A 14,336-nucleotide genomic window follows, 5' to 3' on the forward strand; every position below is an offset into this window, starting at 1 on the left:
ATAAGTATCAGGTCCTCCTGATATTAACCCTTTACACTGCTCGTTCCTATTTTTGTGGGTATCACTAAAAGTAATTAATTACATTTGTAATGCTTCATTGTGTTTTGACGACATACAAACAAGTGTGCATTTATATAGCTAAAAGCCAAATACTGCGGATGCTGGAAATCTGAAATAAAAACAGAAAATACTGGAAAAACTCAGCAGGTCCAACAGCATCTTTGGAGAGAAAGACACAGTTAATGTTTTGAGTTCGTATGACTCTTCTTCAGAGCCCTGAAGAAGAGTCATACAGACTCGAAACGTTAACTTGTCTTTCCTTCCACAGATACTGTTGGACCTGCTGAGTTTTTCCAGCATTTTCTGTTTTTGTTTTGCATTTATATAGTGTTTTATTTCTTGTTGTAAAATGGAAATAACTTTTCCACTTGTCAAAGAGTTCATTTTTACCCCTGAGCAAACACAGATAATTTAATTTAAAACAGTAGACCAGTGTTTTTTTTGGTGTGAATAGCGATGACACAAAATCCTTTAACCTGCAACTCTGTAGCATTGCAGGAGTTACCCTCACTCCCGCTGAGAAGCTATTTGGATCTGTTGGATATTCATATTCCAAATGGCACAAGCATGTTGAAATCTTAGGAGAGCCTAGTTTAAAATGGATATTAATGAGTAAGATACTTGCCTTTTTTTTGTTCCCACATTAATATTGTTAGAATCATATCTCTCGAGCCTGATTTCTTTCTTTCACAAAATGAAAGGGTATAGCATGATCTGGACATATGGATGCTAATGTGAGATTTTTTTTAAAAGGTCATAAGTTCACCTTTGAACTGTCAACAAGCAGGCCTCTTCCAAGAAATGACCTGCCCTTTATGGTACTTAAGGACAATCTGGTTGTTTGTTTTTGAACTGCTTTAGTTGATGGAAAAGAATACTGAAAAAGAAGATTGGTAACCTGCTGGAAATCACATGGGAGGAAGAAAAAAAACTGAAGTTGTGAACCTGCTTGTTTTTGAAGGCAGTCTTCTTAGAGAACAAGCTGAGGAAGGAAGGCTACCTTGACTGGCTTCCTCCCTCCACCTTGCCCAAAATTGTGTGCGGCTATCAACCTGTAGCCAGAGCACCCTCATCTGAGTTTAACTAGTCTGCGTTTGGACTTGCAAAGCTGAGACCAGTTGGTGAGAACTTCCAGACAACACGGGGACCAGCGGCCTGGCTGCACACGAGAGAATGCCAGGTCAACAATGTTGAGACCTTGCAGTCTTTATCCTTTATTTTATAATGCCCATCCTCCAAAGCCCATCTTTGCAGAGAGACTCTGTCCTTTGGTTGTTTGTGTGTGTGTCTATGTACTGGGGCAATTCTTTAGGAAGAGATGGATAGTTATACTTCCTGATTAGAATTATGTGTTAACTAGTGCTTGCAACTTATTAAAAGAGGTTTTGTTTTCAAATAAATTAATCGTTGAATTTTTTTTTTTGAAAGAAGCCTGGTCAGAATTTCTTTTCTTCTGGGTACTGTAGATATAGGAACACAATTGGCCATTTCAATGAGAAAATTAAATATTTAAATGAATGGTACAGCCTGTGGAGTAGTGGGGCTTGATAATTCATGCACTGCTTCCATCCCAGCTGTAACAATACATTTTCAAAGAAGATATTCAATTTGCAAATAAAAAGCTGCCACCGGTTTTTTTAAAAATCTTAAAAATCCCCCGACTTCACAATGTCTGTTGAGGAATGCAACCTACTGTCCTTATCCTATCTGGCCCATATGTAATGCCAGCCCCACATCACTTACACTCTGAAGTGGCCTGGCAAGCCATTTAGTTGTATCAATTCACCAAAAAAAGGCTCACCACCATATTCTCAGGGCTATTACGGATGGGCAATATTTATCAATCTTGCCAGTAATGCCCACAACATGAACTTAAAATAAGTAATTTTTAAAAAATAACATTGAAGCTTTCCTGCTTATAACCTGAGATTTTCATCTTAAGTATGCAGTTCCAATGCAAATATGCATTGATGACTTTGAAAAGAGAGACTTGTGGTTTTTTATCAAGAGAACAGAGGTTTGCAATAATCATACTTAATTGTTGAACTTGCACATTTAATCTCCATCATGAAACCAGATGTGACATCAAGAACTGACTTTTGAGAGCTCCTTGTACATTCAGTATCTAATAACCTGGATATCCAGTTCATAAATTCATATAACTTATTTGTTTTTATAAGCTGTTAACTTAATTCATCAATTAAAAATGAAATTTATGGGCTTTAATTTACCTTTGAGCATATTGGACAGTTATAACTGGTTTACAAGACATCAATCCAATCAGAACTCCAAATTACTTCAAATACTGCAAGAGTGAAGCTTGAGAGGTTTATTAGTCCATTAAACTTGGATTGAATTATTTCCTACAGTCCTCTCTCACTGGACCAGCTTTTCTTCCCCCATATATATATTAAATTTTATACTCATCATGGTGAGAAATATTAAAGATAGGGAACTGAACATTTTCAGCACCCATTACCCAAGTTCTCCAAGTGGATTTGAGTCCAGTTTAATATAACTTAATTGTCTCTGATTATCTCAACTGTATACCTTAATCCTATGCTGAGAAGATTTCCTATTTTTTAGCCCTCGCATCAGCACCCTGAGAGAGATTGCCAGTTAGTAATGAATTAGGAGCAGGAGTAGGCCCTTAGAGACTGCTCTGTCATTCATTATGATCGTGGCTGATCATCCAACTCAATAGCCTGCTCCCACTTTCTCCCCATATCCTTTGATCCCTTTCGCCCCAAGAGCTATATCTAACTCCTTGAAAACATACAATGTTTTGGCCTCAACTACTTTCTGTGGTAACGAATTCCACAGGCTCACCACCCTCTGGGTGAAGAAATTTCTCCTCAACTCAGTCCTAAATGGTCTACCCCATATCCTCAGACTGTGACCCCTGGTTCTGGACTTTTCTCACCATCAGGAGCATCCTTCCTGCATCCACCCATGTCTCGTCCTGTTAGAAGTTTATAGGCTTCTATGAGATACCCCCTCATTCTTCTGAACTCCAACGAATATAATCCTAACCGACTCAATCTCTCCTCATGTCAGTCCTGCCGTCCCAGGAATTAGTCTGGTAAACCTTTCCAGCATTCCCTCTATAGCAAGAACATCCTTCCTCAGATAAGGAGATCAAAACGGCACACAATATTCCAGGCGAGGTCTCACCAAGGCCCTGTATAATTGCAGCAAGGCATCCCTGCTCCTGTACTCGAATTTTCTGGCTATGAAGGCCAACATACCATTTGGCACCTTTACTGCCTACTACGCCTGCATACTTAGCTTCAGCGACTGGTGTAACTCTTTCGAGTACAAACATGTTTCCATCTGTTCCTATTCAGATGAAGTTACATTGTTTCATAGTTTGCCATTGTGAGATTTGAACTCTTGATCTTGGGGTTACAAACCCAGTACCATAACCACTTGGCTGTTTAGGCCAAGCAGCAACTGGTGTATGAGGACACCCAGGTCTCGTTGTACAATCCCTTCTCTCAATTTATAGTCATTCAGATAATAATCTGCCTTCCTGTTTTGCTATCAAAGTGGATAACCTCACATTTATCCACATTATACTGCATCTGCCATGTATTTGCCCACTCACTCAGCTTGTCCAAATCACACTGCAGCATCTCTGCATCCTCCTCACAGCTCACCCTCCCAGCCAGCTTTGTGTCATCTGTAAATTTGGAGATATTACATTTAGTTCCCTCATCTAAATCATGAATGTATATTGCAAATAGCTGGGGTCCCAGTACCGATCCCTGGATTACCCCACTAGTCATTGCCTGCCATTCGGAAAAGGACCCATTTATTCCTACTGTTTCCTGTCTGCCAACCAGTTTTCCATCCATCTTAATACACAACCCCCAATCCCATGCACTGTAATTTTACATGCTAATCTCTTATGTGGGACTTTGTCAAAAGCCTTCTGAGCGTCCAAATAAATCTCATCCACTGGCTCCCCCTCATCAACTCTACTAGTTATATCCTCAAAAAATTCCAGTAGATTTGTCAAGCATGATTTCCCTTTCATAAATTCATGCTGACTCTGTCCAATTCTGCCACTGTTTTCCAAGTGCTCAGCTATTAAATCTTTTATAATGGGCTCTAGAATTTTCCTCACTACTGAAGTCAGGCTGACTGGGCTATAATTCACTGTTTTCTCTCTTCCTTCATTTTTAAATAGTGGGATTACATTAGCTACCCTCCAATCTATAGGAACTGTTCCGAGTCTATAGAATCTCAGAAGATGACCACCAATGCATCCACTATTTCTAGGGCCACTTCCTTAAGTACTCTTGGATGTAGATTATCAGGCCCAGGGGATTTATCAGCCTTCAATCGCATCAATTTCCCCAATACCATTTCCCTACTAATACTGATTTCTTTCAGTTCCTCCCTCTTACTAAACCTTGTGTTCCCCAACATTTCTGGTATGTTATTTGTGTCCTCCTTTGTGAAGACAGAACCAAAATATGTATCTAGTTGTTCAGCCATTTCTTTGTTCCCCATTATAAATTCCCGAGTTTCTGACCGTAAGGGACCTACATTTGTCTTCACCAATCTTTTTCTCTTCACATACCTATAGAAACTTTTACAGTCAGTTTTTATGTTCCCTGCAAGCTTACCCTGGTACTCTATTTTCCCCTTCTTAATCAATCCCTAGAACCTCCTTTGTTGAATTCTGAAGTGCTCCCAATCCTCAGGTCTGTTGTTTTTTCTGGCCAATTTGCATGCCTCTTCCTTGGATCTAAAACTATCTCTAACTTCCCTTATGAGCCATGGTTTGGCCACCTTTCCTGTTTTACTCTTGCGCCAGACAGGAATAAACAATTGATGCAGTTCACCCAAGCGCTCTTTGAACGTTTGCCATTGCCTATCCCTTTAAGTAACGTTTCCCGATCCATCATGGCAAATTCATGCCTCATACCATCATAGCTTCCTTTATTAAGATTCAGGACCCTAGTCTCAGTTAACTACATTACTCTCCATCTTGATGAAGAATTCTATCATGTAATGGTCGCTCATCCCCAAGGAGCCATGCACAATTAGATTGCCAATTATTTCTTTCTCATCACACAATACCCAGTCTAGGATGGCTTGTTCTCATCAGTCCCAGTCTTGCCCATGTGTAACCCATCCAGTTTGTACTGATCCCACCTCCCCTAGAACTGGTTCCAATGTCCCAGGAATCTGAAAACCTCTCTCTCACACCATCTCCTCAGCCATGTATTCATCTGATATATCCTGCTATTTCTACTCTGACTAGCACGTGGCACTGGTATTAATCCTGAGATCACTACCTTTGAGGTCTTACTTTTCAACTTAATTCCTAACTCCCTATATTCTGCTTTTAGGACCTCATCCCTTCCTTTTTTTTTTACCTATGTCGTTTATACCAGTGTGTATCATGACCACTGGCTGTTCACCCTCTCCCATCAGAATGTCCTGTAGCCGCGCTGAGACATCCTTGACCCCAGGGAGGCAACATACCATCCTGGAGCCTCGTTTGCGGCCACAGAAACGCCTATCTATTCCCCAGACAATTGAATCACCTATAACGATTGCATTCCCACATTCTTTACTCCTCCCTTGTGCAGCAGAGCCACCCATGGTGCAACGAATTTGGCTGTTGCTGCTTTCCCCTGAGAGGCCATTCTCCCCAACAGTATCCAAAGCAGTAAATCTGTTTTGCAGGGGAATAGCCACAGAAGATTCCTGCACTGCCTGTCCAGTCCTCTTGCTCTGCCTGGTAGTCACCCATTCCCTTCCTGCCTGTGTACTCAGCCTGCATTGTGACCACCTCTCTATACGTGCTATCCACAATACTCTCTGCCTCGTGGATGCTCCACAGTGTTCCAAGCTGCCACTTCAGCTTCAAAACCTGGGCTTCTAGGATCTGCAGCTGGAGGCACTTTCTGCACACATGCTGGCCCCGGGCAATGGAAATGTCCCCAGCTTCCCACATAGAGCAGGAGGAGCACATCATGGCTTTGAGCTCTCCTGCCATGACTTACCACTTGACATTAAATTAAACCTTTTGGAAGATACTTAATATCAAATAATTTCAATTACTGTAGGACCCTTCTTACCTGTTCCTCATTGTTACAGAATATAGCCCTTACAAACGATGAACAGCAAAATGTGACCTTAAAAACTATAGTTTTAAAAGTAATAAATACTTACTCCACCATACTCATGGTACTCAAAAGATCACCTCGTTCCCTCCTCACCAAACTCCAACTTAAGCACTCTTCTGCAGCCCAAAGCAGCATTCCAGTGCAGACTAAGGTGAAGTTAAGGCGCCCAAGAAGATATTAATTATGAATTTAATAATGCAGGTCAATAAAATATTTAGTTACTAAGATAGTGAATTACAAAGGAATTTGTCATCTTTTATATGATACAGCCTGATTAATAGTTGGACACAATGCTCCTTGTACATGTTTCATCAACAATTTGGAAAGTTAGTTTGGGTAGTTGCTGCTTATTGGTACTTATTGATTCTGACTTGCCTGGTGTTCAAATCGCTGCAGTCTACAGGAGATGATATTGAGACATCTGCTGTGAAGTTAAGCTCTCTTGTAGTTTTGCACCACCATTCTCCTTGCAAATTCTTTTGATTTTGAATGATTTTCATGAGCCATAAGCTATACTACAAAGTTCTCAGCATCTTGAGAGCTGTATTATTCACTCAATAACGTGGAATTTTTAAATTGGGTTATTGATAGGATTTGTTCACTTGGGCATTATTCTGTGCATTGATCATTATCCTGTACTATCTAGAACTTAAAAAAAAAATCACCTCAGAATTGTCTTTAAGAAGTGATTTGTTTAGGAATAAGAGTAGGCTGTTTAACCCCTTGAGCCTGTTCTGCAATTCACTTAGATTATGGCTGATCAGTGTCTTAACTGCATATAGCTGCTGTTGCTCCATATCCCTCAACGTCCTTGTATAGCAAAAATCTTGCCCATCTCAGTTTTAAAATTTTAATTTGACCTGGCCTCAATAGCTTTCAGAGGGGAAGAGAGTTTGAGATTTCGACACCTTTTGTATAAAGTGGTGCTTTTTGACCTCACCCTTGAATGGTCCAACTCTAACTTCAGGTAATGTCCTTTTTTTCCTATTATGTCCCTTCGTGTCTGTTCATGTGACAGTCGTCGCCTCATTCAGCCATTGGATCCTGTAAATAAATGAAGTGCGCAACCCATCACTGGCCAAAGTTAATGTAATATTAAGTGAACATCTCATTTGGTCATCTGAAAACATTCTTTTAAAGTAATTTTTTGTGATGATCCATTACTGCTAATTCAAGAACTTTGCATCATTGTATACTATAATCAGTCGTAATATGAAAAACAGATTTTAAGAACTTTACTGCCTCCTGTTTCTCTAATGTGCTTGAAGTTTATGTAATTTTTTTTTACAATTAGTTACTCATGTTATACTGGCTGCTTCAGCTTCATACATAATAAATTATGTGGCTGCATAAGAGGCATCCTGAAGGTTCCAGTTTTCAATTGCCTAAATGACAAGAAAATGGCCAATTATAGCTTGTATTAAAAATATTAGGACTAATCTCCTTAAAATAGCAATTACTAAAATAGAGTGGGAAAATAGTTTACTTATTGTTATTGTTTATTTAGTTATGAGACTGTTATTGTGGTGATCTCCAGACAACTTTTCTTAGTGGAAACATTTGGCTTTATTTACAGGACAGCAGTAGCAACTACACACGTTCATCGAACTCCATAACTAAAGAAGTACTCTCCTCTGTAGAGGTTCCCCGCTCTGCTAACCCATTGGTTTACACAGATCATGTGATCTCACAGCCCAGGATTATTCTTAAAGCTATAGTTCGACATTTCCCAAAACTATAATTACTACAGAGGTCTGTTTTCCCATTTTTAAGTGCCTAATTTGACAAATTGGGAAGAAATGAAAGAGTTCTGAGACATTTATTAGGATGGAAACTTTGAATCCCCCTCAGACTTGATGTATATGCCATACCACCTCTGACAAGTGCAAAAGATGGTTACTTTGCTGTATGCAGAGTATAGTTGCTTTAATTTTAAAACATTTTGTATCGGATTGAGAAAAACATAATGCATTAAAAGTAAAGTCAGATGATTAAAATTGGTGGCAGATTTGCATAATTTGTCTTCTGTAAATTGAAAATGTTTTCCAATTGCTTTCTCATGCTTCAATTAAAAAAAAATCAGATCTATAACCAGCCAGCGTTTTCTTCTTAAAAATGAAAGTTGCTGGGTTTGTCTCTCTTCTTACTCCAGCATCAAAATGATCAGTCTTTGTTTAGGATGGTAAACTTTGCCAACTTGCACAAAGGGCTTACCTAAAATGAAAACGAGAGGCATATTCAGGGATATCTGTTTCAGAAAAGAACAGCTCTGAAGAAGAGTCACAAGGACTCAAAACATTAACACTTATTTTTCTCTCCACAGATGCTATTAGACCTGCTGAGTTTTTCCAGCATTTTCCGTTTTTGTTTCAGATTTCCATTATCTGCAGTATTTTGCTTTTATCAGAAAAGAACAGCTTGTCTTATAGTTTGATTTCATATTAATAATAGCAAAGGAGTTGTAAATTTGATCTATTTATAAGAGCAAATTGATATTTTCATTGATGAAAAATAAGCTTTTTCAAATAGATCAAGATACTATTAACCAGCAGGTGTTAAATCCCATGTTAGCATTGCTCACAAGCTCAGAAGCCTGAACTTGCAAGTTCTGTGTTCATTTTAATATCAGCAGCATCTTGGAGTGTAGTGCAAATGTTATTAACAGGATAAGCAGTGCTGAATGCATGATACTTTTATTGTGAGGCTTGTTGGGCAGAGCATGGTTGGGAGAGCACTTGATCAGTTCCCTAGCTCTGGTCTGTGGACACAACTTGATGTGCAAGCAAAAGCTTTGATGCGGAACATCAGTTGGTTATTTATAGAGTCACCTGATGTTGCTAGCAATAGGGTGAAAGTATTGAAGAAAAAATGCTGTCAACGATGACTCCCACTGATGTTCCATTATCAGTGAAAGTTCTTTTAGCTGACGAAGAATGCTGATTCTTTGTGCTGATTGTGCTGCAGCACAAACAACTGAGGTTTCACTGCACAATAGCGAAGTTGATATGGCTGAAGTTTTTGCATCAAGGTTATATTGAAGCTGGCAGTGCAACAATTTCGATGATTTACTAGACAGGGACATAAAATGACCATACCAAGACGATACAAAAAGCACTTTTCGTAAGCTGAAACAAATAGCCATATTGTACTTGTAATTATAGTACATGCTAGACCTATTCTGTCAGGTGTATCAGTCATGTAGTAGTTTGTGATGTAAATTAAGTGTTACAATGTAAAAGACCCAGCAGCTGTCAGTTTGAGTTAAGTTGATTTCTAAATTACAGTAAAGATAAAACCTTCATGAATAGCAAAACCAAATCTTCTGCTGCACTGGGCATTTTGAGTTTGTTTTACTTGGTATAAGCCATGAAACAGTCCAGAAGTTTTAATTAAAGTGCATTTTCAGAAATAGGAAAATTAACAGAAACCCGTGTACATTTTGACATATTTATGCCTGCTTTGAGCTACTAAAGAACCATTACAATCCTAACAGTCTTCGCATAAATTAATGTGAAGGACTCCCTGTAATTTATAATGTATGCGTCTCCTAGTATTTTCTAAAATAGTGTTGTGATTCCCACATTGTTGAAATGTCCTGATGATAAATACTATTTAGGTAAGATCTCTGTCATTTTCCACTTTTCTAGTGTTTAGTGACAGATTAATTTCTGTCCCATGTGTTCACATATTTGCCTTTGTGCATTTATTGTGTATTTTAGGAAATACTTCCAATTTTAAGTAATTTAGGAGAAACTTGCTGTGAATTTTCTTTATCCTAAAGACTGCAGAGGAAAGCTTAAATCAGTCTATCTTACTTTGTAGGTAATATTCAAGGAGCAACAATAGTGGATGCCTTAGATACATTGTACATTATGGGAATGCATGATGAATTCAACGAAGCAAAGGAATGGATTGAAAAGAATCTTGACTTCAATGTGGTATGTATTTTTGAGAATTTTTATGTTTCTCATAAAATAAATGAAAACGAGCACTGAGACTAGTGCGCGACTTGCCGAGATTGAGAAAGAAGGCAGACGACTTGGAGTAGCCTATCTGGACTGTGCACAGGTGGAGGACTCTGGGTGTAACAGGAATATTTGGGGTGAGTGTCTAGGCTAAGGATGCAGCAATGAGGGCAGTCTTATCTGGCCTGTATGTAGAGCCAGGTGCTTTAAATCCATATCCAGAAAGCAAATTTAACACTTTTGACATATAAGTTGGAACAGCCCACTGGAGGATCATCACTTTGCTGGACAATGAGGTAATGTGTGTGCAGAAACCTGAATGGTCACTCAGGCACAGAGATCCAAAAATTGTGAGGAAGGCTGAATTGAACAAGTTAAGTCCAGAAGGAGAGCAGCGTTCAAAGCGTTCAGCCGCTGAGAGAAGAATGGCATCTGAGTGAAAATTTTTACAATCTTCTAATCTACATTATTAATTTTCTTTTTCTTCCTTACTAATTGGAGACTATTGATTTTTGATTGGTAGCTTTTTTACATTTCTCTCTGTTCAGTATTATTTAAGTCAATAGGGAATTTCTTTTTTATTCATTCATGGGAGGTGGACATCGCTGGCTAGGCCAGCATTTATTGCCCATCCCTAATTGCCCTTGTTCAGAGGGCATTTAAGAGTCAACCGCATGTCTGTGGATCTGGAGTCCCATGTAGTCCAGACCAGGTAAGGACATCAGATTTCCTTCCCTCAAGGGCATTAGTGAACCAGATGGGTTTTTACAACAATCGACAATGGTCTCATGGTCATCATTAGACTTTTAATTCCAGATTTTTATTGAAATTGGATTCCACCATCTGATTTGAACCCGGGTCCCCAGAGCATTACTCTGGGGCTCTGGATTACGAGTCCAGTGACAATACCAATACGTCATCACCCCCCCCCCCCAAATTGTTCATATGAATTGGTATGTTTTAATGAAATCTAGCAGATCCCTCAACATATTACTCACTAAATTGTTTAAGATGTTAGTTGTGTTGTGTGGAATAATGTATTATTCTGCTTACATACAGCTTTATGTAATCTACCGTTTCCCTTTTAAGATAATGGAGGTGTGAGAAAGGGCCATCAAAATAAGATAGTTACTAATAAATCTAATAATGAAATCAGGAGAAACTTCTTTACTCAGAGTGGTTAGAATGTGGAACTTGTTACGACATGGAGTAGTTGAGGTGGGTAGCTTGGATCCCTTTAAGGGAAACCAAGTAAGGTAGAAAGAAAAAAATGGAAGGTTATGAGATTTGATGAAGAGGGTGAGAGGAGGTTTTTGTGGAGCATAAGCACCAGGCCAGCTTGGCTGAATAGCCTGTTCCTGTGCTGTAAATTCTATGTAATGATATACTTCAGTTGTCCTAACTAATCATATCCTACGATCAATTAAATATTAGCTGTTTTTCGGTAAATTGGCATCCACTGGTAAATCCCTGGCTTAATTGCAATTAATTAACTTGTTGACCAATGGCAGGTGCCTGGGGGAGGGGCAGTTGAAGGAAGTAGGCCATATGATGACAAATCCCAGAATATATCCAGCCAGAGCTGGCAACCCTATTAAGGCACCCAATTATTGGCTCCCTCTGCAGCCTGCTTGATTGGCACCCCATTTATAAACATTCACCCCCTCAAGACAGTGGCAACAGCGTGTACCATCTACAAGATGTACTGACTTGAGTTGGTCCAAATCGAGTGGAATGCCTGAGGTGGCGGCTGCGGTGAAGGGCGGTGTGTCCCGCAAGGTGTCAAAACAGTCGCTGACTAAAGTCACCAAGAAACCGCCTAAGAAGCGGAGAAAATTTCGCAAGCAGAGCTATTCCACTTGTGTATAGGGTGCTGATCCAGGTCCACCCTTCCACCAGGATCTCATCCAAGGCCATGAGTGTTAAGAATTCCTTCGTTGTCAACATTTTCGAGCACGTCGCTTCCGAAGCTTCGCACTTCATTCACTACAACAAGCACCGCATCGTTTCGGCCAGGGAGATCCAGAACGCCATCTGCCTCATACTGCCAGAGTGAACTGGCCAAACACACCATCTCCAAAGGCACCAAAGTGGTCACCAAATACACCAACTCTGTTTGGTCGATCATTCTAAAGATTATAAACCCAAAAGAGTGTGTGGCTTCCAAGCACTCATAACAATTCATCCCTCCCCATTTGGGCAATATGTCCTCGAAAGGTGCAACAAGCTGGCTTTGTAAGACGTTGCAATTGCATTAGGGTAGCAAAATCATAAAGAATAGGTGGATAATCTCATTGATCTGAAGGTGCAGAGGAAATCTTGACCAATATTGCTTACTGACTCCTTACACGGAGCTTTATGGAAATGTTTGTTGCATAGCAAATTTAGAATTGAAAACTGGGCATGACATGCATAAAGTAAATAATTTATTTTTCTGTCTCTAGCTTTTTTGAAGTTAATTTAATTGCCCCTATTTTTTTCCATCACCTTCTTTTGGTTCCCCTCAGCTTCAGTGTCATTTACTGGCCAGGAGAACAATAAGTTGAACTTATCTGAGGTTTCTGCTGATCAGTTGGACATTAGGAAGTGTGTAAGAGTGCCATGGGATGACTTGATCTTTCACCTTGCCTCCTTCGTTAATAGAAAGGCTCTTGCTTGCGTGAAATCTGAGCTAATGTATGATAGAGCACCAAAGTGCTGCACCACTGCATGAACAAGATTAAAAATGTTGATGGAGGAATCTAATTGCCCTTTTTTTTTCTTTTCTCATTCTCTGAGCAAGGGAACAGCCTTTCGAAATATACAAGTATCCATCTCTTGACTCTAGATTTAAAAACATATAATTTTCCATGACTAATTCTGTAGCTGCTGAGATTACAGAGTTGACTGGGAAAACCAACAGCTGTTGACCTCCAAATTACTCTACCGTGGAGGATATAGTGTTCCAACAGTCCTTTGCAATATACATACTAGATACCTTCCAGACTGAATTATAAACATTATAATGTTTAGTGACAATTGAAAATGAAAGGCTCAGCCTGGAAGATATCCTGTATCTAGATTGCAAATAACTGCTGGAACACTATGATGACATTTGGAAGGGATCCCCAGTAATGTTTTGAAGCTTTAAAGCACCCTTAATATTGCTTCCTTTTTAATATGAAACCTTTAAAGTCGATTTTAAAAGGAACTGCGTGTAGTTAGAGAACTATTCTAGCAGTATTAAATAAAAACCAAAAATGCTGGAAAAACTCAGCAAATCTGGCAGCATCTGTGGAGAGGGAAAGAGTTAACGCTTCAAGTCCAATATGACTGCTCATCAGAACTAATACCAGCTGCACTAAAGACTGACAGGGAAAGCTTGGATTTATTGTAAATCATTGTTTTGCTATTGTTCTTTATCCATGGGTTAATAAAATGCTTTTGTCCCACACATCCCTTCTGCAATGTGTTTATATATGGGATAGCTCAGTTCATAATGTGCTACCTACAGCCTGAAGCACGTTTTGTATGTAGGTTTCAATGCTCTTCAAAATGAAATTATTGGGGCTGAATTAATTAGTGGCAGATGCATACCTCTGTAACAAACATTCAAACAATATGGAAGTCTGCTTCCTTCAATTGTATGTTTTACAGCCTTACGGAAGGAGCTCGCTCACCATTTACCCAGTAAAGGCACCCCTGGGAGACTTATGTGAGTTTGTTGCAGACAGGATGGGGAGAGATGGGGTTTAAAACATTTCTTGTTTTCCTCAATCCACTTGTCTACATTGTAAAACAGCTCCACTATTTTGATATTCTGAGCTTAAAGAAATCGGTACCCAAGAAGGAGAGAGGAAAAAGGTCTGCTTAGCTGTCAGACCTTAAGCCTTGATGCTGAACTTCGAAATATAGGGGTTCACATGGTGCAGGAGACTTTGCTTTGAATACAGACTTGTTTTATTGGCAGGGTGAAAGGGAGGGGACTTGGGAGAGAAAGCGTAGGAATGCTGGTGTTGTGTGAAAACCAGGAAGGGTGAAAAGCTGGACATTTTGAAGAAAACTGTTGGGACACCAGGAGCTTTCGTGAAAAACTGGGCCTGTCCCAGCAAAACCGGGATGTCTGGTCACTGTACCCTCACTCCTTCCAAGATCAGAAAAAAATTGCAGGGATCAATCAGCATTC

At 39.5% G+C, this 14,336-nt stretch overlaps 1 protein-coding gene across 1 annotated transcript in view; it reads left to right on the forward strand.

Moving 5' to 3' along the window:
• Positions 1 to 14,336, forward strand: part of man1a1 (mannosidase, alpha, class 1A, member 1) — a 517,794-nt gene that overhangs the window by 211,370 nt on the left and 292,088 nt on the right. The window contains exon 3 of the mRNA XM_041187990.1: positions 10,029 to 10,144. Coding sequence (XP_041043924.1) covers positions 10,029 to 10,144 — 116 coding nt within the window. The remainder of the gene's footprint in view (positions 1 to 10,028; positions 10,145 to 14,336) is intronic.

Source organism: Carcharodon carcharias, chromosome 5 (assembly GCF_017639515.1).
Source record: "Carcharodon carcharias isolate sCarCar2 chromosome 5, sCarCar2.pri, whole genome shotgun sequence".
NCBI classification, from domain to species: Eukaryota; Metazoa; Chordata; class Chondrichthyes; order Lamniformes; family Lamnidae; genus Carcharodon; species Carcharodon carcharias.